Here is a 24,694-nt window from a genome sequence, read left to right as displayed (position 1 = left end):
AAAAAAACAGTAATGCTAATATATGGGTGATTAAAAAGGGGACAAAAGCTCTACAATATTTAAAGTAGAATTTTTAATGACATTATTAAAAGTCACTGTAGGGTGTGCGTTTGTGTACCTTTTTTGGCGAGTCCTTCTTGGCCTTTTTCATGTCTTCCTTGTGTGGCTGCTCAGGAATGGAGGGTGGAGGTGGAGAAGTCTGCTTCACTGCGGAGTTGCTTCTCTCTCGTCCCCCTGAGTGTGTGGAAGACTCTGATGTGGTGCGAGAGCGCCGACCTGGAGGCTGCTGCAAATAATGCAGAGCCAGTCAGGCAAACACATGGACCAAAGTTGTGAAAGGACAAACACAGGTACACACAGTTTTTGTTCAGTATATTATTAATTGGATTGAAGGTTGGGCCTCTACATGGCATTGACACTTTTACTTTTAGGCTACTTCAGTGTGGCTTTGTCTGTATGTTTGGGGTCATTGTCCTGCTGAAAGATGAAGTCCACAGGTCTCTTGCTGACTTCAGAAGCTTTTCTTCCAGACTTATACATACTATGCTGCATCCATTTTTCTCTTTATCTTCAGAAGCTTGATACTCTGACACAGAGAAACATCCCCATAGCATGATGCTGCCAGCGCTCCATTTTGGTCTAATCAAACCCACAGAATCTTCTTCCATTATGTATAAGATTATGTCTCCCACCTGACTTATTGAATGCTCAGCCATGGAAGACAAACAATTTGCAGTTGCAAAACGCCTCTTGGTTGACTCATTGACTAAGGCCTTCTTGCCAGGATACATAGTTTTTTATAATTTATTGCATTTGGAAAACGCTTTTCATGATAGAAGAAGAATTTAAAGTGCATAAAAATAAGCAACTAAGAAATAAAAGACTAATATTAAATAAAAAGAACTAAAACTTGAATAAAATAGATATACAGAATATATACATTAAACTATTATGATAATACAGTAAACAAAAATTATAATACATTATATAATAAAGTTGATTAAAGAGAAGGATAGGCCATATGATAAAGGTGAGTCTTAAGGCCTGCTTTAAAAGCCATGACTGTCTGTGCAGCCCTGAGACTGTCAGCAAGGGAGTTCCAGAGGTGAGGTCCAATGGAAGAAAAGGCACAGTCTCCCATTTTTCAGAGCCAGGTTCTGATTGGCATTACTAAGCCTGGAGGTTCATAGGGGGAGAGCAGGTCAGATAAGTAGACAGGTCCATAGACACTGATGGCTATGTAGACTAAAGGGATAATTTGACAGTAAATTCTTTGAGGAACAGGTCAGCAAGGAGGTGCGATGTGGGCAGATTTTTTTGACAGTGCTGCAAGGATCCTGAGACAGTTTTCAATGAGCTGTACTTTCTGAACTGAATTTGCTGGCAGGCCCCCTAGTACTCTCAATCAATCAAATGTATTTATAAAGCCCTTTTTACAACAGCAGTTGTCACAAAGTGCTTTTACAGAAACACCCGGCCTTAAACCCCAAGGAGCAAACAACAAGTGCTGAATTTCAGTGGCTAGGAAAAAAAACCTAAGAATGCCAACATTTAGGAAGAAACCTAGAGAGGACCCAGGCTCAGAGGGGTGACCAGTCCTCTTCTGGCTGTGCCAGGTGAACATACTAAGATTACAATTGTAATAATTAATACATGCGTGTGGGCCGAGTCTAGAGTCTATTTAAACTTAGTCCAGGTCAGAAGTATGACCTGATGGACAAGGACAACACAGGGGAGGTGTCAGCACAGTGGCAGCTGAAATTGTCAGGCATCGTCTCGATCTGCAACACAACCAGGAAGACTCTGGACAGGGACAGCAATGGGTCCCCCAAGCCAGGTACTCCGCAGATGTGGGACAGGACCTCATGCCCTCCTAAGTTCAAAATGTGAGTAGACTGGGAAAATTCTGAAAATGCATTCCTCATATCAACAAGGATTTATAGTGGAGAAGGAGAACTGACCCTACTCCCCCAGCACAATAATATAGCAGCGTAAGACCTTGGGACTGAGACAGGGGGGTCCGGCGACACTGTGGCCCTATCTGGGGGAGGAACCGGACAGGGCCTAACAAGCTTTTCTGCGTCTGAGAAGATGAGGGGTCTTAGACAGGAAATTATCTTAAGGTGGAAAAAAAATGTTTACAGACTGTCTAATGTGGGACTATTGAGTTGGGGGAAGATGTTCTGCATCCAGTTTTTTATTTCATCCATGCAGTTGGACAGGGTTGACATGGCAGGTGTGTCAGGTTGGGTTTTAATGTACACCTGTGTGTCAACTGCATAGCAGTGGAATTGAACAGTGATATCTGAAGATGTGGCCAAGTGGGAGCACGTATAGCAGGAAGAGGAAAAAGGTCCTAGCACCGATCTCTTGTGGGCGTGCGGTTAGTGAGGTAAGAAGTGAACCAGTTTAAAGGGATAGTTCGTCCAAATATCGTATTTCGGTGACAGTAACCACAGGAATGTTTACATTGACCATTTGGCATGGGGGTTACTGTCTTGGAAATCTGTTCTTTGCTAGGTAAACACGCCCTTCAATGTATATCAGCTTGTAACCAGCATTACAGTGAGAAGAGATTGAGTGAGATGAGCACTAGCCTGTAACATTATGAGCTAATAGACTATCAAATACTCCAATAAATAAGTGAAACTCTCTCCCTTGACAACCGTGTACGTGAACATTATTTCAACCACTATACGAAACCGCAATTTTCTAACACAAAACTTCTCTAAAACTCCAAACTATGAAAAGTGGTGTCAAGCAACATGACAATGTTGTATTCCTCGAAATAAAGTTTTAATTTTTACAATATAATTTTACATTTCAAATAAACGGGTACTTCCTGTGTTTACCAGTCAGTTTTTTTTAAACATAGGTATCAATCCACGTGTTTGTTCGGGAAGAGTAAGTATATACGCAGTAAACGAAAGTTAGTATTTGCTGGATAGAAAGCAAGTTACCTATTTCGTCTTTGATATTCACCTCGGACAATCAAACTATGTGCTTGAGAGAGAAAGGAAAATGCATATATATATTATGTCCGATTTTTAATACGAGCTGGAACAACATTTTTATGGGGACTAACCATAATACACAGATGACAAATTGACCGAATAAAAGCTTGGAGAGCAGCTAAAGGGGGGCAATGTGAATATCCAGAGGCAATGTGTACTTTGTGTATTATAACGTAGCAATCGGAAGTATTACTAGTCTCCATGGGTTAAACTGGGTAACCTGATGGAATTGCATTTACCTAAGCGAACATGGGTCACGATCCTCTATATTAAAATGTTTCTCGCAACAATTGTATGTCTCGTTGGTGAAGTTGCTCCATTGATTCTGCCACAATACGACGAGATATTGTCCTAATTGCAGAGCGGGTAGAATTTAACTCAAGATCCACAAGCAGGCAGAAGTCGACATTGACACAAAGGAAATCTAGAAGTATATTTTTCAAATAAACCGAATAAACCAGCAACATCTTGCACAATAAAATTAATGTGACATGGCACATGACATCTACGTAGTAAGAATAAAAAAATATATAAAGCCAAAAATATAGCAATAATATACAGAAGTGAAAAGTAGCAGTAATTTTTTAAAGCTAGGCAAATCAACCTATCTTTACATAGCTTGTGGTTAAAGTTCACACTCACCTCGATGACATCACTACTGAAGAAGAGAAGCTGTATATGATGGCTATAGGAAATTCCCTAGTGCCAGTTTGTATTCAGCCAATTCCGCCCGCTGTTTCGTCAGTGTACAGTTTAAAAAAACAAAAAAGATTTACTCAATGTTACCGCGACAGATTACTGAATTTAGTTTGAAGTGTTTTGGAGTAGTTTTCTGCTTGCAATGCATATTTGCAATAGTGGTACTAACAGTTTCCATTCATGAACTTGGATGATGCTAATATTGCTAATAACAGACTGGGACAGAGCTGAATAATAGATAGACTCGGTACTTTCTCTTTGTATGTGAATTTTGGAGAAAAATATGAATTTTGGACAAACTATACCCAGAGACGGTAGTGTGCTCCCTTAAGCGCACATAGTACAATGTGTGATCTACTGTATCAAAGCAGCGCTGAGGAGCCAGAAGAATAAAAATGGATGGGATCTTGTATCTGTAGCCATGAAGAGATCATTAACAACCCTCAACATTGCTGTCTCAATACTATGCATTGGCATGAAGCCAGAGTGGAAAACATCATAGAGCTGGTTAGCACTGAGGTGTGAGTGAAGTTGAGTTGCCAATCTTCTCTATGACTTTAAATAAGAATGGGAGTTTGGAAATGGGTTGGCAGTTTGAAAGGATGTCTGGGTCAAGCAACGGTTTCTTGAGCAAGGGAGAGATGGCTGCTATCTTGAAAAGTGACGGTACCTGCCCAGTGTGCAGGGACATGTTGAACAAACAAGTAACAAAAATCAATGGGAATCACATTTTTAATATGAATTCCAGAACAGTAACAGGTGTCACCAGAACAGAGTCACTTAGAAAAGAAGCAGATGTGTGTGGTTGGGAAGGAGCCTGAGGGGGATTACGGTTACAAGATATAATGTTCTCTCTATTGTTGAATTTATTCTTGAAGAATTCAGCAAATGTATTGCACTGTTCAGTGGTTTTATTGGGAGGGGCAGAGTCTGTAGGTTGGAGGAGGCAACTGATGACTTAATGTCCGGGGATTATCTTTGCCATTCTCAGTCAAAGAAAAGTAGAAACTAGAGCAGACTGCTTTTAAAGCCTTCAAATAACAATTCTAGTGGTCTTTACAGGTCAGTAGGTAGACAGTTAAGCCAGTGCATCTCCACACATGGTCTATATTGCAGCCGTGGTCTTCATGCTGCGCAGCCATTTCTGAACCATGGGGACGACAACTGGAATGATACTTGACAGTATTTTTAAGGTGTTACTCAATGTGCTGTTGTACAGGTCAACCAACTCATCAGCAGTGGACTTGTGACTGTCAGATAGTAGGGCAGGCTGTAGTGGCACCTGGAAAACAGACATGTCAAGGAACTTGATGTTTCTGAATTCATCAGTCCGCTTAAGTTTTGAGTTGAACTGCAGGAGTAATTACGCACAATGTCACAGCCCTATGGTCAGAGACACCTAACTCATGTACATCTAGGTCTGACAACGGGACTTCTCCAGCGACGAGGTCAAGTAAGTCCACAATTGTGTGTGGGGACATTGAGGAAGTCCAGCAGGTTCAGCAAGTCAGTGGCAAAGAAACATTTTGTTGAATCAACATCAATGTTGAAATCACCAAGGACAACAGCATTGGATTGAGTAAGGCACAGAAATGTGATTAGCTCAGAGAACTCAGTAATAAATTAGACATTTAATTAAGGAGGGCAATAGATAAATATAACTGTGTTATAACAATTTAAAAGCCATGCACTCAAATGATAAGCCAGATGGGACAGGCAAAATACTCAGGTCAAAACAATCTTGGTGGAAAACAGCCAGACCCCCACCCCTGAGCACAGGCCATTTCCAAATACACTGAAAAACACTAAAAGATTATAGCTGCAAACAGCATTTAGCGGGTTTCAGTATTATGCTATTAGTAGCCAGATTGAATTTTTTTACTTCAATAGGACACATATCAAACTCATGCCTATAGCTGTAAACAATTTCCCATGTATGGTTTTTACATTTTCACTCGTATCTCCATGTGGCCTAATGGACACGTTTTATATATACTAAATTCACAACCCTGATCATGTGTACCAAATGTAATCACACCTAACATGTCTTTTGATGCTATAGAAGTAGCATTTGAAGCATTTTTCACAAATTCAGAATTGTCAAAAAAAAACATTACGCCTGACTTAATGTATCCCAAATGCAAATATTTTCCTTGGGAGGAGTTGGACTGATACACCTGTTTTCAATGTTTTATTTTAAAAGGGATGGGCATGGTAAGCTTGCAAATGTGGGGAACCCCAATAGCACCACCATGTGGTTGATACATCTTTGCAGTCATTATTGTCGTATCATCTTTGTTAACATATGCGCCAAGTAGAATTATTATCCCACTATCCTTGTAGATGATGTGTCTATATGTGGAAAACCACGCCCCTGCCCATGTTCATCTGTCAATGTCGGCCATGTTTTTTGAGACACTGGCCTAAATGATAACTTTTGAAGACCATCGTCCATAGATGCCAAAAATGAATGTATGTGAAGATCGGTCCTTAGTTACCAGAGGAGATTTTAAAAAGTGTTTTTCACAAATTCAAAATAGCCACCAAACCCTTAAAGCGAAGTTAATGAGTCCCAATGGCAAATATGCTCCTTATGAGGAGGTAGACTTATCTACCTCTTTTTAAGGCAGTATCTCAAACGGGGTGAGTATGGTGACATTGCAAATGTGAAAAACCTCAATAGCGCCACCGTGTGGTTCATAAAAATATCCATGTAGTAATTTTTTCCATATTCTCCTTGTGAACATATGTACCAAGTAGAATTATTATACCATTATGCGTGTTGGAGATGTGCGCATCAATATGCAAAACCACGCTCCCTCATATGTTCATTGGTCAATAGCGTCCATGTTTTTTGACATAATGGTCTGGCTGATATAACATTTGAAGATTATGGTCCCTAGATGCCAAATATCAAAGTAGGTAAAGATGGGACATTTGGTGCCAGAGGAGTTAATTTCGTGTTTTTCAAAAAATCCAAGACTGCGGAAAATCCATCATCCATCCATTAACTTTATGGGTCCCAATGAGAAACATTTTCATCAATAGGAGCTACACCTATTTACTAAATTTCAAGGTTCTAAGTCCCAAGGGGTGGGTGTGGTGAGCCTGCACAAAGTGCAACTTGAGGCTTGTGACAGCGCCACCTTGAGGCCGACATGAATGCCACTGCACCAGAAGTTGCGGCCCTTGGCCCTGTACAACCATAAAAATGTGGGCACCTTTAAACCATTTTCTCTCACGAGAATTAGCAAAACACCCTTTTTTGCCAGAATAATAATAATAATGAACCGGAAGAAACACAATAGGGTTTCACCAGTAAAAAACTAGCCAGATTGCGAATTTTTTTCAACTTACATCCTTAGTTGCAAGCAATACAACATTATGATTTTTCCTTTCCACATGGGGGATGTGGCTAACTTGAAACTTCATTTACACAAAGTAAAATCACAACCCTGATCATGTGTACCAAATGTAATCTCACTGAGTGACAAAGAACAACAGATAGTGTTATGGCGGTTATGCAGCCACTGTTATATACTGAATATACTTGCAAAACTGAATATACTTGCATGTTACATTGCAAACGTTTTCAGGACATTCAGGACTTCAGATAAATATGGAATCTACGCTTGCATAAGCACTTGCTAGCAGTGACACACAAGTATTCCGTCAACTAACTATTTGTGCAAGCACTGTGTGGTGTCATATTTATGTAACCATAAATATATTAACTAAACTATTTTATTATCAAGATGTGATATCAAATAAGCTAGAATCCTCATGGTCATATCCCAAAAAACTGTAAGAAACCTCTGCGTTTCCCTTGACCCTGACCTCTCCTTTGATGAACATATAAAATATGTCTCAAGAGTTGCTTAATTTCATCTTCGAAACATTGCAAAAAATCTGAAACTTTCTATCAAAAACTGATGCAGAAAAACTAATCTATGCTTTTTTAACTTCTAGATTAGATTACTGCAATGCTCTTCTTTCCGGTTACCCTGATAAATCAATAAATAAACTTAAATTAGTGTTGCACATGGCTGCTAGAATCCTAACTTGAACAAAAAAAATGAACACATTTTCCAGTACTAGCCTCTTTACAGTGGCTGCCTGTAAAGGGTTAGGACTGATTTTAAAGGTTTTATTGTTAACCTATAAATCAATACATGGACTTGCTCCTACTTACCTCGCTGAAATGATCCAGCCATACATACCTAAACGTAACCTTAGATCACAAGATGCAGGCCTTCTAACTGTACCTAGATTTTTTTTTTTAAAACAGCTGGAGACAGGGCCTTCCACTACTGTGGAATGATTTGCCAATTAAATGCAAACTCAGTGCTCAACTTTCAAGTGTCTACTAAAGACTCCTCTCTACAGCATGGTCTATGATTAAGTGTAGTCAGGCCCAGGGGTGTGAAGGTGACCAGAAAGGCTTGATAATGTCCACCCCTGCGGTCTTGCCAGGTGGGCTCACATTGCCACTGAGATGCCCTCCATCCAATGCCATTCGGGGGCGAGTCACTGGCTTGTTGTTGTCCCTCTGTTGCAAACTTGTGCAATTGGGCTGTACTCTGCTGGTAATACTCTGCCCTTATTCAGGGTTGCTGGGGGTCCCTTTGGTTGATGCTTGGCAATGTGGGTGGATTGATTGCCTGCTTGTTGGCACAGTGTCACTGGATCCCCGTCTCAGCCCCAAGGTCTTACACGACTATATTATTGTGCTGGGGGAGTAGGGGTCAGTTCTCCTTCTCCACTATAAATCCCTGTAGATCTAAGGAATGCATTTTCAAAATGTTCCCTTTCTCCTGCCGTTTAAAACTTAGGACATGAGGTCTTGGCCCACACCTGAGGAGTACCAGGATTGAAAGAATCGTTGCTGTCCCTGACCAAAGTCCTGCCAGTTGTGTTGCAGATCAAGCCAATACCTGATGATTTCAGCTGCCACTGTGCAGACACATCCCCCCCTCCCCTGTGTTGTCCATGTCCTTGTCTCTGTTCATGCTTCCGACCTGGACTAAGTTTAAATAGCCTCTGGACTCAGCCCACATGCAATTATTATTACAATTTGTACTCTTAATAGGTTCACCCGGCACAGCCAGAAGAGGACTGGTCACCCCTCTGAGCCTGGGTCCTCTCTAGGTTTCTCCCTAAATTTCAGCCTTCTTAGGGAGTTTTTCCTAGCCCCTGAAATTCAACACTACTGTTGTTTGCTCCTTGGGGTTTAAGGCTGGGTGTTTTGTAAAAGCACTTTGTGACAACTGCTAATGTAAAAAGGGCTTTATAAATACATTTGATTAATTGATATTTGCCTGTAGTAGCAAGTTATTGAACAAATGAAAGCATTGGATTAACTTAGCTACTTGAGCGTAGATTAGCTACTGAGGTCAATCTACGTTCCTACTCTCACCTATGGTCATGAGCTTTGGGTCATGACCGAAAGGACAAGATCCCGGATACAGGCGGCAGAAATGAGCTTCCTCCGCAGGGTGGCTGGGCGATCCCTTAGAGATAGGGTGAGAAGCTCGGTCACCCGGGAGGAGCTCAGAGTAGAGCCGCTGCTCCTCCACATCGAGAGGGGTCAGCTGAGGTGGCTTGGGCATCTGTTTCGGATGCCTCTGGAACGCCTTCCTGGGAAGGTGTTCCGGTCCCGTCCCACCGGGAGGAGACCCCGGGGAAGACCTAGGACACGCTGGAGGGACTATGTCTCCCGGCTGGCCCGGGGAACGCCTCGGTGTCCCCCCGGAAGAGCTGGAGGAAGTGTCTGGGGAGAAGGAAGTCTGGGCATCCCTGCTTAGACTGCTGCCCCCGCGACCCGGCCCCCGGATAAGCGGAAGAAGATGGGGATGAGATGATGAGGATGATGAGGTTTGAAAGCAAGACACCTTATCCAAATGGCAAATTAGTAATAGCTAAACCGTTATAATGTTCATGTTATCAGAAACGTTTTAGATGGATTAACTAGCTACCTAACATTGGTAGCATTTATTGCTAATGCATCATTAGCTATTTTGTGTGTCCCTGCTGGCTGTTCTTTTTGATTAAATAATCATGGCAATTTAGCATTCTACTAAATATTTGCCTATTAGGGGTGTATTTGACTTAAAATTTTTAGGTCACGATTCGACTTTCTTTAAAAAAAATAGAACAGTGGCAACAATGTCCAGCACTTGTTGCCTATTTTAATACAACTATTTACACCGTGTCATTTATTTGGCAAGCCTGCAGATCCATTGCCATAAACTTGCTAATGCATTTGTTATTTCTTTGGCACGAGTAGAGTTTATTGGTTTTTTGGCTCTAAATGTAGCTGGGATAGTTGGTTGAGGGAGTTCTCTTTCCACTTATCTTAATTTCTTTGTGATGCTTACACTCAATTAACCATTATCTAAAACTGTTCATTAATTACCTACCAGACTCGTAAGAAGCGCCACAGGCTACGAAATAATGAGGCAATATGAATTCCATGTACAGTAAAGTGTGTTGCATTGGGGGTTAAAGGGGGAGTAGAAAATATAGTTTTGCTGGGTGTAGCACACAGTGCCCCATTATTTCACATTGTTTCGTAATTTTACAAAATCTGAGTATTTCTTAGAATACATTCACTGCGGCACCAATGAGCAAATAAACAACAATAACATCAGAATAGGATTTTTTACATTAGATACTGTTCTCTTTAGCGCTTTCAGTGTGCTTCACCTTAAACATCAAAATAGGAAATCTTATTGTAGCTGGCAAACGTATACAACATACCACCGCAGACTAAAAGTAAAACATGAAAACCGGAGGTCTTATTGATGCTACCGAAGTTAAATAAATAATAGACCTGCGATTATAGAGCGGTATAGTTGTTAACGGTTCTGTGAGTGCAATTCATTTAAAGCCAAGTCCTTTACATGAACCATACACAATCAGTTGCATGGATATGGTGGAGGTGGCAACAATCAATGATGTGCGGTTACTTAATCACACAATCGCAAACTCCTTTCAAATTTCGCAGTAAACATTTTTACCTAAACATTTTCTAACTAGAATCGAAATGGGTATACCCCTCTATCCTACATTCGCATTTCAGTGTTTTTAAGACCATACAGCGTAATTTAAAATGACAAAATCATCCCCTCTTGAAAGTAATTAGCCCCTGACCAACTTATGTATATCTAAATAGCATCTACATTTATCTACTACATTGTTGGTTAAAACAAACTATTAGCTGGTTACAGTCCTAACCTGCATACCTGTCAAGTATACAGTGGAAATAAAAAAAGTCTACACACACCTGTTAAAATGTCAGGTTCTTGTGATGTAAAAGAATGAAACAAAGATAAATCATATCAGAACATCAACCACTTTTAATGTGACCTATAATGTGAACAATTCAATTGAAAAACTAAAATCTTCAGGAAAAAATAAAATTAAAAATAATTACAATAACCTGGTTGCATAAGTGTGCACACCCTCTTATAACTGGGGATGCACCTGCGTTCAGAATGAACCAATCACATTCAAACTTATGTTAAATAGAAGTCTTTACACATCTGCCATCATTTAAAGTGACAAAGTTCAGCTGTTCCAGTACGATTTTCCTGACATTTCTTAGTGGCATCTCAGAGCAAAAGCCATGGTCCGCAGAGAGCTTCCAAAGTATCAGAGGGATCTCATTGTTGAAAGATATCAGTCAGGAGAAGGGTACAAAGAATTTGCAAATCATTAGATGTACCATGGAACACAGTGAAGACAGTCATCATCAAGTGGAGAATATATGGTACAACAGAGACATTACCAAGAACTGGATGTCACTCCAAAATTGATGAGAAAACGAGAAGAAAACTGGTCAGGGACACTTCCAAGAGGCCTACAGAAACATTACAGGAACTGCAGGAATTTCTGGCAAGTACTGGCTGCATGTGACAACAATCTCCCATATTCTTCATATGAATGGACTATGGGGTAGGGTGGCAAGATGGAAGCCTATTCTTACAAAGAAAAACATCCAAGCCCGGCTGAAGTTTGCAAAAACAAAAATCGAATCTCCCAAAAGCACATGGGAAAATGTGTTATGGTCTGATGAAACCAAGGTTGAACGTTTTGGCCATAATTCTAAAAGGTATGTTTGGTGCAAAAACAACACTGCACATCACCCAAAGAACACCATACCCACAGTGAAGCATTATGGTTCGGGGCTATTTTTCTTCAGCTTAGTCAGGATGGAGGGAATTATGAACACAAAACCTTCAGGCGTCCATTAGGAAACTGAAGATGAAGTTCACCTTTCAGCATGACAACAACCCAAAGCACACATCCAAATCCACAAAAGCATGGCTTCACCAGAAGAAGATTAACATTCTGGAATAGCCCAGCCAGAGCCCAGACCTGAATCCAATTGAACATCTGTGGGGTTATCTGAAGAGGGCTGTGCACAGGAGATGTCCTCGCAATCTGACAAATTTGGAGCACTTTTGCAAAGAAGAGTGGGACAATGGTCTCAACAGCAATGTCGTTAACACAAAGCAGCTAATCAAAAATCGAGTTGAATCGTGACCTACAAATTGAAAGCCGACTCAAGGATTTGGGGAGTCAAAGTCAAATATTTAGTGGAATGCCATGATTATTTCATTAAAATGTAAAGAACAGCTAGTTAGTTACTCCATCTAAAATTATTCTGATGACATGAACATTATAACAAACAGTATAGCTATTAGTAATTAGCTTTTTTGATTTGGTGTCATGTTTTCTAGCCTCAGTAGCTAATCTATGCTCAGTAGCTAAATTAATCCAATGTTTTCATTTGTACAATGATTTGCTACTATAGGCAAATATTTAGTGGAATGCACCGTTACCATAGTTATTTCATAATAATAATGATAATAATAAAAATAATATTAGCACACTTGGCTGCCTAAGGCAATATAATTCAAATAACCTCACCATGACATTTGGGCTACAGGTTATTGTCATGCGATGTAGCCACCTCATATTCATAGAGACAGTGGAATAAAGTGATTTAACAAGAGGCTTACAAAACACAAATTACAGAAACATTAATATATGGGGAATGAAACCATCAAGGATGTACAGAACCATTATGTAGTATGACAGGACGCTGCAACACAAATAGACATGGCAAAGCCCAAATCAATAGTTGATTACAGGTACCAACGAAACAAGAACGTACTCGCAATAACAATGTTCCTTCGACGCTGTAAGGTTTGTGTAGGTCTACAATCTTGTCCCTGACATCCTTGGCCAGCTCTTTGGTCTTGGCCATGGTGGAGAGTTTGGAATCTGATTGATTGACTGCTTCGGTGGACAGGTGTCTTTCATACACTCCCTTTAAGGGTGTGCTCCTAATCTCAGCTGGTTACCTGTATAAAAGACACCTGGGAGCCAGAAATCTTTCTGATGGAGAGGGGATCAAATACTTATTTCAATCATTAAAATGCAAATCAATTTATAAAAGTCTCTCACTGTTCAAATAAACCTACCATTAAAATTATAGACTGGTAATTTCTTTGTCAGTGGGCCGACGTACAAAATCACCAGGGGATAAAATAATTTTCCCCCCTCACTATATACAATTCTGGAATTGTCAGTGCATACTGAAATAATGCGCATAAAAAAAATTGGGGCCTTCAGTGATATTTTAAAACGTACGTGAAAAGATTTAGATCAGTCATTTGATGCAATAGAAGTAGCGTTTGAAGTGTTTTTCAAATTGAGAATTGCTCAAAAACCACATTATAACAGTATAGCTATTAAGAATTAGCTTTTTTTTTTATATGGTGTCATGTTTTCCAGCCTCAGTAGCTAATTTATGCTCAGTAGCTAAGTTAATCCAATGTTTTCATTTTTACAATGATTTGTTACTATAGGCAAATATTTAGTGGAATGAAATATTACCATAATAATTTACCGTAATTATAAAAATATACATATAATAATAATAATAATAATAATAATATCTAGCAGAGCCAGATTATTCTGGTGACATGAACATTATAACCTACGGTTTAGCTACAATTTAGAGATGGTGTCATGCTTTCAAGCCTCAGTAGCTACTCCATGCTCATGTAGTTAATTCTCAGTTTTCATTCGTACAATGACTTGCTAATATAAGCAAATGTTTAGTGGAATGCAACATGTCCATTAATATTGCATCAAAAATTATTGCTAGAAGAGTCTCAGTCTAAGCTAGCATTATTTCACCTTCAATCATTCGGGTGACATGAACATTATAACCAATGCTTTATTAAAAATGTGCCTTTGGTAGAGTGGGTGTTATGTTTAAGCCTCAGTATATAATACATTCTCAGTACATAAGTAATTTCTGTTTTCATTGGTTTCTATATTTCCACTTCTAACTGAGGGTTAAACTTATCAATTGCACCTTTAAATTGTAGACATGGCAGTTAAATTAAAACGAAAACTGAGTTGTAATTTAACAACACATGGGCATAGGCTATACGCCCATGCCCGACCAAAGTCAACATATTTCTAAAGTAAGAAAAGCGAGGGCGTTTTCCAAATAAATTAAACTCTGGAAAGGTATTGGTTTAATTGTTGCCACATACAGTGGGGAGAACAAGTATTTGACACACTGCCGATTTTACAGGTTTTCCCACTTACAAAGCATGTAGAAGTCTGTAATTTTTATCATAGGTACTCTTCAACTGTGAGTGATGGAATCAAAAACAAAAACCCAGAAAATCCCATTGTATGATTTAAGTAATTAATTTGCATTTTTTGCATGACATAAGTATTTGATACAACAGAACAGCAGAACTTAATATTTGGTACAGAAACCTTTGTTTGCAATTACAGAGATCATGCGTTTCCTGTAATTCTGACCAGGTTTGCACACACTGCAGCAGGGATTTTGGCCCACTCCTCCATACAGACCTTCTCCAGATCCTTCAGGTTTCGGGGCTGTCGCTGGGCAATACAGACTTTCAGCTCCCTCCAAAGATTTTCTATTGGGTTCAGGTCTGGAGACTGGCTAGGAGACTGGCTAGGCCACTTCAGGACCTTGAGATGCTTATTACGGAGCAACTCCTTAGTTGCCCTGGCTGTGTATTTTCCGGGTCGTTGTCATGCTGGAAGACTCAGCCATGACCCATCTTCAAAGCTCTTTCTGAGGGAAGGAGGTTGTTGGCCAAGATCTCGTGATACATGGCCCCATCCACCCTCCCCTCAATACGGTGCAGTCGTCCTGTCCCCTTTGCAGAAAAGCATCCAAAAAGAATGATGTTTCCACCTCCATGCTTCACGGTTGGGATGGCGTTCTTAGGCTTGTACTCATCCTTCTTCTTCTTCCTCCAAACACGGCAAGTGGAGTTTAGACCAAAAAGCTATTTCTCATCAGACCACATGACCTCCCATTCCTCCTCTGGATCATCCAGATGGTCATTGGCAAACTTCAGACAGGCCTGGACATGCACTGGCTTGGCTAGCCCCCCTGGCTATTCATACCTGGAAAAAGCGTGCACTGCAAGATTTTAATCCATGACGGCATAGTGTGTTACTCATGGTTTTCTTTGAGACTGTGGTCCCAGCTCTCTTCAGGTCATTGACCAGGTTCTGCTGTGTAGTTCTGGGCTGATCCATCACTATCCTCATGATCATTGATGGCCCACGAGGTGAGACCTTGCATGGAGCGCCAGACCGAGGGAGACTGACCGTCATCTTGAACTTCTTCCATTTTCTAATAATTGCGCCAGCAGTTGTTGCCTTCTCATCAAGCTGCTTGCCTATTGTCCTGTAGCCCATCCCAGCCTTGTGCAGGTCTACAATGTTATCCCTGATGTCCTTACACAGCTCTCTGGTCTTGGCCATTATGGAGAGGCTGGAGTCTGTTTGATTGAGTGTGTGGACAGGTGTCTTTTATACAGGTAACAAGTTCAAACAGGTGCAGTTAATACAGGTAATGAGTGGAACAGGAGGTCTTCATAAAGAAAAACTAACAGTCTGTGAGAGCTGGAATTCTTACTGGTTGGTAGGTGATCAAATACTTATGTCTCTCACTGTCTCTCATTATGGTAACGTTTTATGCCACTCCTGGTAGCTCGGCTTTGTTTGATGGCTTGTGACCACCAATCTTCCTCTTGATCAAATTCCAGAGGTTTTCAATGGGGTTCAGGTCTGGAGATTGGGCTGGCCATGACAGGGTCTTAATCTGGTGGTCATCCATCCACACCTTGATTGACCTGGCTGTGTGGCATGGAGCATTGTCCTGCTGCTTGATTCATGCGTCCTTCACAAAGACAAATCTGCCCGATTCCAGCCTGGCTGAAACATCCCCAGATCACCGATCTTCCACCAAATTTCACAGTGGGTGCGAGATACTGTGGCTTGTAGGCCTCTCCAGGTCTCCGTCTAACTATTAAACGACCAGGGGTTGGGCAAAGCTGAAAATGTGACTTGTCAATTCCTCTACAGTCCAATCCTTATGATCTTTTGCAAATTTCAACCTGGCTCTTCTTTGCTTCTCATTGATGAAGGGCTTTTTTCTAGCTTTGCAGAACTTCAGCCCTGCCCCTAGGAGCCTGTTTCGAACCGTCCTTGTCGTGCACTTCACCATTCTTTTTGTAGGTCACTTAACGTAATCCTACGGTTCTTGAGTGACATTCGAATGAGTAGAAGGTCATCTCGGTCAGTGGACAGTCGTTTTCGCCCTCTGCCAGTGTAGCTTTGTTGTCCCCAATGTCTGTTTCTTGACCTTGTTCTTATGACCCGCTGTATTTGACATTTTCAGGATGGAAGCAACCTGACGCTCACTGTACCCCTCTGCCAGTAAAGCCAGAATTGAACTCTTTTCCTCACTCAAAGCTTTTCTTTTCAACTATTTTGTCATGGTGAATAGTTATTTTTTATAGAAATGTGCACAGTTTTTGGCTTCCAGCTGGTCCTATTTCCAGCAGATAGTGATGACCACAGCAGTGGTTTTTATACTTCCTTGTTAAATAAGATTTGGTTCAGGTAATCACCTAATCAGTACCTCATTAAGTAAAATGAGGTGTGCCTGTGTTGGAATTTAACAGACACTGGAATGGAATGGCTGCCATACATGTAGAGATGCTGATTTAAGAAATTAGGAGTGGTCTCTTAATTTTTTCCAGAGCTGTTAACATTAAACATTTAAATAGCTACTCCAAAGTGGAAAAGCAACACAGGAGACCAATTTGGACTAGATTTTTGGAAGAAATAATTGAAAAGGAAAATTTTGAGTGAGGAACAGAAGCGTTCAATTTGCAGTGGTCTCTTAATTTTAACCCTTTTACTCACTCAAAACCTTCTTATCAATTTTTTTTGGAAAAGAAAGAAAAAGGTGCAGTGGTCTCTTAATTTTTTCTGGAGCTGTATTAGCATTAGCATATTAGGCTATGTTAAGCATGTGTTATTTGACTATGTCATTTGGTTTCTGAGAATCTTACAGCCTATTGGGTCATATTACAGTAGATTTCCGTTCATAATGTCTATTTATATGTAACGAATTGTCTATATGATTTGGCTATGACATGTTGTGGCTTTTTATGGCCTATTTATCCCCATATTTCTCTGGGTCTCTATGGCTCTTAACCCCCCACCCCACTGTGATGTCATTACCTGGCTGGCCATTTCAGAGATATCCCAGTAGATAAGTCTCCCCCTTCTTTCGCCTATTCCCTTCTACTCTTTTCCTTTCTACTCCTGCCAACTGTTTGCTTAGCACTGAAAAACAACAGTACAGAAAGACATGGCTGTGGGACTTGGAATCATTAGAACAATATAAATCTAAATATTATAAATGGTGTGTAAATAGTATTTTTTCCAGTTTGTGTGTTGACTGTGGTGTTTGCACATATGATGGTAGATCAGTGTTGGCTGCTAACTTGGCCCTAATGTGTAATGAGGCATTGGATCCACCTTCTTGTCGTGCCTCCGGTTAGTACCTTTATGTAGGGAAGCTAATTTTCCATCATATATGACATTCCTGGGAGTGTGTAACCCTTATTTTTTTTTATCACCTTTGCATTGTTGTATGTTCTGTGTAGGTATGAACTTGAAAATTCATAATGTGTCCAATTTGGCACAATGTGTAAAGGACACTTTGGCCTAGGTTTACAAAAAGAAGTCCCTGTAGTTTTACCCCTATTCTGCTGCCATCTAGTGGAACTAGTGGAAGTGTCGCCAGCTTCCTACTCCATGTTTGGCCCCACCACATTTCAAACATGATTTTTTTTCTTTAAAAAACGCACATTTTGGTTTGTTTTATCTTCGGCCAAATCTATTGAGTTTTATTTTCCTGCATTAATATAAAATTCCTACAAAATTTTCCAACGGAAATTGACATTTATTGCCTGATCTATAACAGGGTAAGATGTTGTACTGCTCTGATAGTGTCAGACATATGAAGTATCCATATTTATCAAAATTGTATTATAATAGCAATTGAGGTAAATATCATGAAAACTACTGCAACGTAACATGCAAGTAAACTCAATTGGCCAAACAGTGGCAGCATAACACAATATCTGTTGTTCTTTTTCACTCAGTGAGATTGCATTTGGTACACATGATCAGGGTTGTGATTTTAGTTTGTGTGCAGGATGTTTCAAGTTGGCCACATGGGGGCACTATGGGAAAGGAAAAACCATAGATGTCATATTGTTGAAAATAATTTGCATTCTGGCTAGGAGAAGTTTCAATGCTGAAACCCACTAAATGCTGCTTGCTGCATTAATTTATTTTATATTTGTTATTCACTTTGAAAAATTTGCAACAAACACCCTACCATGTGCATTGAGGACTGTGAACTGGTTCTGGATCTTCTTCCAGGGCCCTGTACAAAAATAAAACATGATTTAGTGACATAAGCAAACCATCTAACATGGCATACAAACACACAACCAAACCTGGCTTTAAAAACACCACCAGTAAACAAACACACCATGTGAGCCATATGGTCATAGAAGTCCATCTTTGGCGTGAAAGCGTTTCTCTGCGGAGAGGTGGACGTGGGAGAAGGCAGCATTTCTGGAACACCAGTCTGCTGATCATTAGAAGACATCACATGTGTCTGGTGCTGCATCTGTAGTGGAGGCTGTATCTCTTGGGGCATCATCCGTTGCTGCTGCGGAGGGTGCATCATCGGTTGTTGGTGCTGGGCTCCAGGGTACAAGTTAGACTGGTCTGATTGGGGCTGCTGCGGAGGCTGGGGGTGGTAATGTGCCGCAATACCAGAGCTTTGGGAGGGGAACCCTCGTAAGGGGATCTGGGCAGGTGGGCTGGGGAGACTCTGGGGAACTGGAAAGAACTGGACTCCATCACTGGGGGATTGTGTTTGGGACACCATTCCCTCTTGAAGGATTGTTGGTGGTGCTGCAAAGAAAGGAAAAAGTCACGATTACTGGTGGCAGCTTGGATTTTTGAACTCATAATAAATGAGTTGCTCATTGGGCAGCTGGGTGACTAACCAACAACTCCAGAACAACTTACATGTAGGGCTGTCAGGATTGACAGTTTAGCTGACGATGAATAGTCACAAATAATTGCGATAAACAATTTAACTATCGATTTTGTAATTTTTTTGCCACTATTATAGTGTAAACCTAATAATATTATAAGAATACACATGGTGATCCAGATGGTTCTTCAGATCTGTGGTGTTTGTGCTTTTGAGCACCACCTTTCTGGAGCATATCCAACAATTTGGGTCCTCCCAATAACTGCTTCATTTGGCCTAAAACCAGAATGTGCCCAGATCAGTGCAGTTGTGTTCAGCTTTGGAACTACCACTAAACCCATGTTGTTAACGTCACAAAATGCAACCGCATAGCAATGACAATCAAATTTTCCTGCGCATGGTTACATTTAACTTCTCACTCCAGTGCACAGTTATTTGAAAGAGATCATTCTAAAAGTAGCAAACCCTTCCTAAAGTAGCAAAACGTGTTTGAACGCTCAGGTAATTCAGTTAAACACGTACAAGGACGATTCATTTTATTTTCAAACATAGACCTATAATGCAGTGGGACAACACTTTCTATATATGCATTTTAATGCACATTAAATTAGATGGAAATGACAAAATTCAACTTTCAGTAGAAATACTGCAATATTGCATGCAAAACAATTCTAAACTGGGTTTAAACATACTGAAATTAAGAAGAAAATTACTTTCAGTGAATTCTCTGCATCTATAACCTTCCACCAATGCTCTACTGCACCCCTGGGCTAGATTTCCTTATTGATTGAAACTGACATAAATTTGCACAGTATTTGTTGAGACATTTCTAACATCAGCATAAAACTCCCTTCAGATTGGATACTTTTGATTTTGGAATCTAAATATTGTGCAAAACGATCATTGTCATAAAAATAACTGATCTGGCTCAAATAATCATAATCAAGCAATTATGTAATAATTACAACAGCCCTACTTACATGTATTATTTACTGTCTACATTTAGTACAAGAGTACAAATAATAATACTTTTTACAGGGGAGGAGATGATCGAGTCAATTAGCAGACAGAGACGAAGATTGTAAATGCAGTAGTAACACCAGTTAACACCCCTGCTGTTATGATAAATGCCATGTTATCATAACTGACAGCATCAGGACACCCATTTAACAGCACATCTGAAAGACCGCATCATACAGAGCACCCCTTCACTACCCTGGGGGATCTTTCAGATTTTTAGACCAGAAGGAAGGGTGGCCTTAAACCCCATTTCCAGCATTATTTGGTCTCCCATTGTGGAAGAATAATGTATCAAAACGGTATTAACATTACTGTATAAAGATTGAAGACTTCATTGGTTACATGTACTATTGTGAGAAAAGACAAACAGAGTGTTATGTTTTGCGGAGTTGAGGTTATACAAGGGTGAATTGTTAGAAAACCAAGGATGCAAGGTAAGACAGACGGAATGTCCAAGGACAGACTGGGCACACACTACACATATGAGTAGGAAACAAGCGAAGTAACCATCTTTGTTTTAATGGAAAAACACTAGAACAGAACCAGGTGGGGTAGCAGGCTCGGTCGGCACATGATGACTGAATAGGAGTGTGAGAATAGAATTATTTGAGTAAGATAGGTGTCACTTTTGCCAGTCTCTCAGAAACAGAGGCACAGCTGCCTTGGAGAGGAAGCACCCAAGGACATGGGGTTACATTATGCCCAAGTAGAAACTTGGATGAATGGAGGGTAGGAACAAGTGTTTGAAGTATTGTACATAAGATGTGTGTTTTTCACTGTATGTTGGTGTGAACTACTTCCTGTAAACTTGTATAAAAAATTATAAACTACAGGGTTTAGGGAAACAGACAAATACTTGGTTCTGTGCATTATCGTGTGTTGTGCACAAGGTACATAACCCTCCAAAACAATAGCTCTACTGGCACCTAAGTGGACGCCCCTAGTAACATTTTGGTATGATCATCTTTAATTAACCAATAATGTGGTCTTAATATATATTTTTTTTACATTATTCCTCTAAAGCACACAGACCGCTTGTCTCCCCTACATCCACCTTGTTACACAGTTGGCTCACCTGGAGGCATCAGCTGAACCCCTTGTGGAGGCGGGCCTGGAATGAGTGACGTCATCAGAGGGTTGCCAGAGGTGTGTTCATCTATGCTTAGAGGCTGGGCATATGGCTCAGGAGGACTGGGCTGGTCCAACTCAGAACTGGGGGTGCAGCAGTCATACTGCTGAGGAGTAGCCCGGTCTTCATTGTATGCAATCACCCCTGTCTGTTGAAGAAATATAACAGCCCAGTTAGTAACAATCACACCTACATAAACATGAAAGGTTACACACACCCACCCTCATCTGTCCATCCAGCTGTCTCAGATGAATCAGCCACTCTGGCTCCATGAAGAGTTCCTGGTCGGCCTTCTCCTTCAGCTGGGGATCGAAGAACCTCATCTTCTCAGACATCTATAATTAACAGCAGAGAAGAGGAGAAGTTTGAAATCCTCACACATAACAGCATCAAACCTTAACAGACCTGGGTTAGAAAACTACCCAAAGTCTTCAGCCACAGTGGACTGAGTTCTCTGCTACTTTCCTTCAGGCAGTACCAGAACATCATGGATCAACAAGCGACCAAGACAGCGCCTACCTCCAAGAAATAAGAATGCTTAACAGTAAACCAATGGCTGGCTGCCCTTATGTACTAAGCACGCACACACTTGAGCCAAAACATTTATCACTGCTAACTACTAACCACCACCCTCCACATTTCACACATCTACATTACCTAGCACTAGTATATAGCGTATATTCTTCTGTGATTTGTTATGGATTTTCTATTTTCTTTATGATTACTGAATAATGTATTGTTAAGAAAGTTTGAATGTCACTGTATGGATTACAGACGTATCCTGCAAAAAATACAGGTCCACATGAGTTAAGTGCTTGCATGTCTACCTGTATGAGCTGGCTGATGAACACAGGAGAATGGTAGGACGGCTGAATGAGCACGCTCCTAGAGATAACCTCGCAGTAATGAAAAGCCTGAGCACACAGGCCAGCCTCGGCCAGGCGACACGCATAGATCAGCTTAAACACCTATAGGGAGGCAGTAGCATGAAAGGGTAAAGGTCATTAGAAGTTACTTTCGTTACATAGAGGTACGTTTAAGTACATTAGGAGAAACAATGTACAATTGTTAAAATGATGTTCCGGCCCACTGACCATCAGACTATCTATGTAGAATATGGGTTATTACATAAACAAAACAAATCTCAGGTACAGGTACAAAACAAATCTCCACTTGAGTGAAGAAGTGCTTGACCTTTGGTGTAGTCCACCAGAATTAAACAAAAATACTTAATTTAAATAATATATTCACAGTGATTTATATAGTAAAATGAGTGTCTACATTATTTAGTGCAGACTGTCTCACAAAGAAAAACTCAGTGTAGAAATTTAGCATCAAGGAAACTACAATTTCTTACTCTGGCTATTTTCCATAACATCCGCATTTCGGAAATAAATGTTGAAACATTCACAGAAAAGTTTACTTGTATGGCACGCATGCTAACCTGGAAGTTGGGCAGGGAGCAGGGCTGGGACCCCAGAGACTGGGCATACTCATAGGCCTCTGTCCTCTGGATTGCTTCGTTAGTTGCAAACTGGTAGAACGACAGACTAGTGAGAGACAGAGCAAAAGAGAGACAGAGGTAAGGAACACTTTTGTATGCCATAGATACAAAAGTTCCTGTTTGTATTTAAGCTCATATGGCTAAATGTTCATGCTCAACAAAGCGTGGTAGCATGAGCAGAGGTGGAAAGTGAGTGAATGAGAGACGCAAGAGGGAGAAAGGGAGCAGCAGATGCCTAACCTGTGGTTTGAGCCGATCAGAACCATCTTGGTGCTCTTCTTGGTGAACACCCCCAAGCCAACCTGGGCCATCAGGTAACAGAAGTGGGCTGCATCTATAAGACCCTTGGAAGCTGGACCAGACATTCACACATGGGTAGGGTTGGGTCATAAGACTGCGGCCTCGACCCTAGCTGTACTTCAAATTCAACTCAATAAATATAGTTAAGGGTTCTGAATACTAAACTACTTTTTATTGTTTTGTTTTCAGTCAGGGCAGAGTACATCTGTACCATAATGTGGTTTGTCATAGACATGATCATATTCATTACAACTATCTTGATTCTCATAATATTCCAAAGACAACTGTATTGATTGTGAAACTATTACAATAAATCCTAACCATAATAAAATCACATTAGGGACCATTTAATTGCAGTTGTCCAGGCAATGGAGGGGAGCCACATAGATCATCCACACATTCTATGTATGCAACATGATTAAAGGGATAGACATCTGCTTGCAATGCAGCTTTTGTTGTTTGGGACGCACATTTTTAATTCATGAATTTTTGACAATGCTAATAATGCTAATTCCAGGATAGGAAAGAGTTGAATAATGGCTTGTCATGATTATTACTATAAGCCTTCAAGTACAACTCAAGTGTTATTTCACCCAAATATGAATCTAGGATGAACTATTCTTTTATGCCCAAAGGAAAAGCTCCTGGCTCCTAAAGGGGACAGCTAATGTCTTACCCAGCGTGTCTCCCATGGTAGTGATCGTGCGTGTATCCAGGTCTAAAGTGTGGGTTAGGTTGGACAGCACCATGGCCAGGTGGGGGCGCCAGTCACCCCACTTCTCATCCCCGCAGCACTGCAAAGAGACTCAGGTAACTTACGGTGTATCGTCAACCCCAATCGATCTCTTTCGATCTGTTCATCGTACTTTCACTTAACATGGCTAGTCTGGTGCAATCAGTTCTTGAAACTGACAGAAAGCACTCCCTTTCATCTATTCCCTTGTTCCAGATACAAACAAATTCAATTTAATTGATATTGGCTACAATGCAAAGGAGGCAGATTCAAATGTGTTATTCACTTCTCTAAGATGTATTAACACAAGAAAAAAGGCAAGCTTAGATCAGCCGGCCCATAATAGAAAGTGTTACCATAACGAGATTTGAACCCGGGTCGCCCACGTAAAAGGCTGTGTCGTTAATAGGGATGTAACGATATTGACGATATCGCGCTATCGCGGTGGTAAACGTGTCTCGATTTCGTCGTGGTTGGGTTACAATATTAAAAGGACAGGTGTCCGTCAAAAAGCAAGAGGAATAAACACAGTCCCGCGGAACAAATCATTGTTAACTACATAGACCATGATCCTTTGCGCTGCGTCGTCACAACAACCATTGTTAAGCCAATAGGATTGCACGCTGCACGCTGTCCACACAAGCTCACAGCAAGCCAGCATGGCCGATAGCGATACTTGTAAGGATGAAAACAACAACCCCGAAGTTGAGATTGTACCAGCCCCTGCAGCTTTTAAATCAGATGTCTGGAAACATTTTGGTTTCGCCGTGTCAAAAAACGCAAAAGGAGAGAAGGTGGTGGACAGACAATGGACTATCTGCAAGCACTGCCACAGTAAACTGCGATA

The 24,694-nt window shown here is 40.7% G+C and overlaps 1 protein-coding gene across 8 annotated transcripts in view; it reads right to left on the bottom strand.

The window, feature by feature from the left end:
- The window catches only part of sec16a (SEC16 homolog A, endoplasmic reticulum export factor), a 91,187-nt gene that overhangs the window by 28,387 nt on the left and 38,106 nt on the right, over positions 1 to 24,694 (bottom strand). For 6 of the 8 annotated variants that reach the window (XM_020044755.3, XM_010864551.4, XM_010864553.4 and 3 more), the window contains 9 exons: positions 23,791 to 23,908; positions 23,055 to 23,166; positions 22,755 to 22,860; positions 22,138 to 22,278; positions 21,532 to 21,645; positions 21,257 to 21,458; positions 18,646 to 19,076; positions 18,490 to 18,537; positions 119 to 286 (listed from right to left, as the gene is read on the bottom strand). In XM_020044755.3, coding sequence (XP_019900314.2) covers positions 119 to 286; positions 18,490 to 18,537; positions 18,646 to 19,076; positions 21,257 to 21,458; positions 21,532 to 21,645; positions 22,138 to 22,278; positions 22,755 to 22,860; positions 23,055 to 23,166; positions 23,791 to 23,908 — 1,440 coding nt within the window. Of the gene's footprint in view, positions 1 to 118; positions 287 to 17,381; positions 18,332 to 18,489; positions 18,538 to 18,645; positions 19,077 to 21,256; positions 21,459 to 21,531; positions 21,646 to 22,137; positions 22,279 to 22,754; positions 22,861 to 23,054; positions 23,167 to 23,790; positions 23,909 to 24,694 lie in introns of those variants that run through there. The other 2 variants (XM_020044756.3, XM_013132432.4) reach the window with 2 other exon arrangements.

The sequence above is a fragment of the Esox lucius genome, chromosome 14, assembly GCF_011004845.1.
Source record: "Esox lucius isolate fEsoLuc1 chromosome 14, fEsoLuc1.pri, whole genome shotgun sequence".
Taxonomy (NCBI): Eukaryota; Metazoa; Chordata; class Actinopteri; order Esociformes; family Esocidae; genus Esox; species Esox lucius.
Note: the sequence above shows the minus strand (reverse complement) of the source record. Positions and strands in the feature narration are given on the sequence as shown.